Source organism: Poromitra crassiceps (genome assembly GCF_964638095.1).
Source record: "Poromitra crassiceps genome assembly, chromosome: 19".
Lineage (NCBI taxonomy): Eukaryota > Metazoa > Chordata > Actinopteri > Beryciformes > Melamphaidae > Poromitra > Poromitra crassiceps.
Window position 1 is genome coordinate 10,419,434 of NC_139646.1, and position 6,000 is coordinate 10,425,433.

The window sequence follows — 6,000 nt, forward strand, 5'->3', positions numbered from 1 at the left end:
CATTAACATCAGGCACTTGTCGTTTAGCCTTCCAGCGAGCGCAGCAGCTGTGATCATACTGTGAAAGATGGATGTCAGTGCTAAAGTAAGAAAAGCTACCTGGTTATCTTGACTAGAAAAGAGGTCAGTGGCCATGTTGGAAAGTAGTGCCAGCTACCTCTTTTTCTTCCAAAAAGACAGATTATGTGCATTTTGGATTAATATTTCATCGTGTGGCGAGTACCCGAAGCACAACATGTATTTTGGCGCCGTGAGATATGTGTTTTGGCAGATTTTTAACAGCTGTACCATTACCCTCCATTCTATGGCGATAATTACTAACTTCACGACTGTAGCTCACTGTAAACGGCGCGGACAGTGCCAGTAAGGCATGGCATATCTTGGTTATGTGGTGGGATGTGGCAAATGAGCTAAACTCCCAAAAAAGTGGAGTATCCCTTTAATAGGCCCAGGCAATATTTGCTGAGCCAGTATCATACTTTTTAATAGACGTGGTAATATGAGTTAGCTTATTGCACTAGTTAGTAGACACATTATACTCTCCGTGCACTTATGTAACAAGGGTTGGATATACCGTAAATTCCGGACTATAAGCCGCGGCTTTTTCCCCGTTTTTTGGCCCCTGCGGCTTATATAACGGTGCGGCTTATCTATGGATTTTTTCAGCAAACGGCCACTCGGTGCCCTCCAAAATCGATGGATTTTACAGGTTACACAGCTTCATCTGCACATTTTATGTGCATTGCTTTGCTGCTTGTTTTTTCGATTATTTTTTTGTAAAGCACCTTGAATTGCCTTTGTGTATGAAAGGTGCTATATAAATAAAATTTGACTTGACTTGACTTGACATGACATCATTTGGCGGAAATCAACCGGCATCACGGTGAACATGGCGCTCAGCTAGACAGCTGCTACACCAGACCAAACAATATGTTTTAGCGATCTGATCTAAAATGAATAAGGTGACCAGAACCAACTGAATAACTTTAAAGAGTGGGGCGAATGTCTGCTGGAAGAAGCACAAGACTGAAAACCAGTAAGCAGAAAGAAAAGAGACGAAGCAATCACCGCCATGAATGAGGAAATGACTCACCTGCTGGAGGCTGGAGATACACGGCTTGGGCTTAACTTTTACTCCGTGAAACACTATCGATTAAGTCCGACATCGCTCAGAGGTTTTGAGCAGCTTGAAAACAAGTTTGAAAACGTGCAGAAGTCCATCCACTCACTCACTAAAGAAAATAAGGCAACCGTGAACAGAGTTTCTAATGCGGAAAAGCGCATCAGCGCACTGGAGGACAAAAACAACACAGTACTCCGCTGGCCCGACCGTCAACTCATCCTCCAGGCTGCGGGGAAGAAGCCTCTTCCCCGCAGAAGGGTACGCGCTTTTTCGTCCGGCAGGACCTCTCCGCGTTGGTGCAACAGAAACGCGCAACATACAACAGCATCATCGAAAAGGTTAAAGTCAATGGATATCGCTTTGGCGTACTGTACCCAGCGAGACTCGTCATAACCATTGATGGACAGCGGCGGAACAAGAGCTCAAAGTGAAACTGCCGAATATCTTTTGAGTTGGACTGGTCAATAGTACTGTGAGTAACTAAAATAAAAAAATAAAAAACGGAATTCTCTCTTCTTTAGCACTCTTTCTAACTATAAATCCACTTCTGTTTTAATTTCCTCTCTTGCCCTCTTTTCACCACACCGCGGACACTGTGTGCACTGTAAAAAAAAACACAGGTGGTGTTGTGTTATGTTGTTTTGTTGAAATGTTAATAAATGGGAGCTTCCTCAAACAGCCATCTCTTTCCCGACAATCCCCTCTGTGCACGAACCCTTACATATGGTAATTAAACATTAAAACACAATTAAAAAAAAAAAAAAAAAAACATTAAAACACCTGCGGCTTATAGTCCGGTGCGGCTTATACAGTATATGTAACAAACAGGCAATTTTGCTGCTGCGGCTTATACTCCGGTGCGCCTTATAGTCCGGAATTTACGGTAATGCTTTATCGTTTCACATACTTCATTTCATTGTGTTGTTCAATACAATTATTATTACAAATATTGGTGTGTTGTGTTTTAGTCTTGAGTTGGGAGTTTTCCTTTTTAGAGATTATTTTCTTCCTATAGGATGAATCAGCATGACATCACGACAACAAAGAACTTACTTTGGGATGAAGTGGTGGTGCTGTAGCAGAAACTAATGTGAAATAAAGCTGAGAAGCTGTGTCAAACAAACGTTGATATCTCAAAAACTATACATCACATTGCTTATGTTTTGACATTGTGAGTGAGAGCAGAAGTAGCTCAATGGTTTGATGTACTATATATATTATATGTATGTGGTGCTAAAGTTGTGTGAACGATCACACTTTTAATTCTGTGTGAATTTATTGAAAAAAGTGCAGCCTGAAAAGTCAGCTAGAGTGAATTGTGACATCACGCACTCAAGGCTGGCTCCATGGCATCCCATTATAAAGGTTGAAAAATGTATCAAACTTGAACTGTGATTTCTCAAAAAGTACAAAAATATGGAAACGTTTAATTAAAGTGACAGTTTGAATGGAATTTCTGGCTTAAAGTATGAAGGAGTTCATAGAGGGCATGGTTTGACTATGAACTGCTGCTTAAAACGAACAACAGGTGTGAGTTATCCATCAGGAAGTATAGGCACAAACATTCTGATTCGTCCTATTGATGTTGCAGCCTTGCTTCAACAGCCATCTGTTGAGTTGTCTGTACAAACTCCTAGCAGACTTGCCTCTTTTCCCTAGCTTGGCTCTTGTGCTTAATTGCTGCTTACGGCTCTATGCTGCTGTAGCTTCCTAACTTTCTCTCTGTTCTTCTCTTCCCACCTCTCCTCCTCCTCCTTCTCCCTCTCCGTGCCGTCGCCCGCTGCTGCTGCCCCTTCTCGTCCTTCTTCTCGTCTTCCGCTCTCTGTTTTCCGCTCGGGTATCTCGCCTCTCTTCCTCTCTTCCCTGCGCCCGTTTGTCCGTCCACGTTTGCCCTGAACACGACAGTATCTTCTCCTGCAGAGCCCGCTGATGTTCACGGAGCAGATGCAGCAGGATGTGATCATGGTGCTGAAGTTCCCGTCCAACTCTCCCGTGACCCACATAGCAGCCAACACCCAGCCGGGCCTGGCGTCGCCCGCCATCATCACTGTCACCGCCAACCGCCTCTTCGCCGTCAACAAGTGGCACGGCCTGTCAGGTGAGAGACGTGTGCTCGTGCACATTTTGTGGTATCCAAAATAGGCCTTTGAGTGGCAGGGTTTTTTTTTGCATAGAGGAAGTTTTGTCCCCGTCCCCCAAAGAGGTTTGAGCCACCACCCAAAAGCCCCAAAGGCCTGATCTGATATATTCAAGTTCAGGACAATCCTGACTGCAAACTAACCCAAAATCAAGCATTTTTAATGTATCATTTTAGAGAGTTTCAGAGTTAAATGGATACGCCAACATTTTGGGAGATTTGCCTATTTGCCATGTTGCCAACAGTAAATGGAGAATGTGCATGTCTTTATCGTCACTGTGCGTGCCCTACAAACAGTGGTACTGTACAACCCTCGCTGCTAATTAGCTTAGCGCTACAATGGTAGTGAACGCTACAGCTGCCTACTCCCGTTCAGTCGCCCAAAATACACATTCCAACAGCGCCAAAACACTCACATGTATATGTTGTGACTCGTGTACTCGCCACGTATCACTATCATATAATAAACACTCACATGTACATGTTGTGACTCGTGTGCTCACCACGCATCACTATCATATAATAAACACTCACATGTACATGTTGTGACTCGTGTGCTCACCACGCATCACTATCATATAATAAACACTCACATGTACATGTTGTGACTCGTGTGCTCACCACGCATCACTATCATATAATAAACACTCACATGTACATGGTGTGACTCGTGTGCTCACCACGCATCACTATCATATAATAAACACTCACATGTACATGTTGTGACTCGTGTGCTCACCACGCATCACTATCATATAATAAACACTCACATGTACATGTTGTGACTCGTGTGCTCACCACGCATCACTATCATATAATAAACACTCACATGTACATGTTGTGACTCGTGTGCTCACCACGCATCACTATTATATAATAAACACTCACATGTACATGTTGTGACTCGTGTACTCACCACGCATCACTATCATATAATAAACACTCACATGTACATGTTGTGACTCGTGTGCTCACCACGCATCACTATTATATAATAAACACTCACATGTACATGTTGTGACTCGTGTACTCACCACGCATCACTATTATATAATAAACACTCACATGTACATGTTGTGACTCGTGTGCTCACCACGCATCACTATCATATAATAAACACTCACATGTACATGTTGTGACTCGTGTACTCACCACGCATCACTACCATATAATAAACACTCACATGTACATGTTGTGACTCGTGTGCTCACCACGCATCACTATTATATAATAAACACTCACATGTACATGTTGTGACTCGTGTGCTCACCACGCATCACTATCATATAATAAACACTCACATGTACATGTTGTGACTCGTGTGCTCACCACGCATCACTATCATATAATAAACACTCACATGTACATGTTGTGACTCGTGTGCTCACCACGCATCACTATCATATAATAAACACTCACATGTACATGTTGTGACTCGTGTACTCACCACGCATCACTATCATATAATAAACACTCACATGTACATGTTGTGACTCGTGTACTCACCACGCATCACTACCATATAATAAACACTCACATGTACATGTTGTGACTCGTGTACTCACCACGCATCACTATCATATAATAAACACATGTACGGTACATGTTGTGATTCGTGTACTCACCACGCATCACTATCATATAATAAACACTCACATGTACATGTTGTGACTCGTGTACTCACCACGCATCACTATCATATAATAAACACTCACATGTACATGTTGTGACTCGTGTACTCACCACGCATCACTATCATATAATAAACACATGTACATGTTGTGACTCGTGTACTCACCACGCATCACTATCATATAATAAACACATGTACATGTTGTGACTCGTGTACTCACCACGCATCACTATCATATAATAAACACTCACATGTACATGTTGTGACTCGTGTACTCACCACGCATCACTATCATATAATAAACACATGTACATGTTGTGACTCGTGTACTCACCACGCATCACTATCATATAATAAAGTCTCACATTTATATGTTGAAATAACTACGTCTGAAACTTGGGGTGCTGTGAAAAGACATTGCTCAGGTCAGATTGGACCGATTATGCTTACTGTCATGCGTAGTCACCCCCAAACACCCTTTCTGAGCCAGGATGAGTGAAAGATAGATTGTGTGTGTGTGTGTGTGTGTGTGTGTGTGTGTGTGTGTGTGTGTGTGTCTGTGTCTGTGTCTGTGTCTGTGTGTGTGTGTGTGTGTGTATATCTCTGTTATATCTCTCTAACGATTATTAAGGGAAGTTATTATACAGAACAAGTGAAAAATATTCACTTGTGAACATTGCAGGTTCCACTCCATATTAAGTCGAGGGAGATTTCGACAGATAAACACTCTTGATATTACATGATATTATCATGATCACACAATCATTTTCATAAGTCCTCGCTTCCTCTCTCTTCTCCAAACTACTTAGCGTCTCATTTCTCCGAGTGGAGGATTGACCCGTCTCGTCTCTATAGGACGGACGTTGATTCGGGAGACAGTTGACTGTGTCTCCTGGAAAGCAGGATCAAATGTGACACATGCAGCAGCCAGCATTAGGTCTCACGTCCACCCCCATACATCAGCCAAAACCTTATTTACCCAACATGCATCCTGCCCCGGAGGAAACGTTCAATTTGATATCTCTGAATTTATGAGGATGGAGACTGATCGGTTTTCAGTAGAATAGAACCTCATCCGTGCGGACCGCAGATCTGAACTGGCTGGTT

At 42.7% G+C, this 6,000-nt stretch overlaps 1 protein-coding gene across 1 annotated transcript in view; it reads left to right on the forward strand.

The window, feature by feature from the left end:
• The window catches only part of lrba (LPS-responsive vesicle trafficking, beach and anchor containing), a 283,347-nt gene that overhangs the window by 255,535 nt on the left and 21,812 nt on the right, over positions 1–6,000 (forward strand). The window contains 1 exon segment of the mRNA XM_083655531.1: positions 3,044–3,221. Within this exon segment, the coding sequence (XP_083511657.1) occupies positions 3,044–3,221 (178 nt within the window).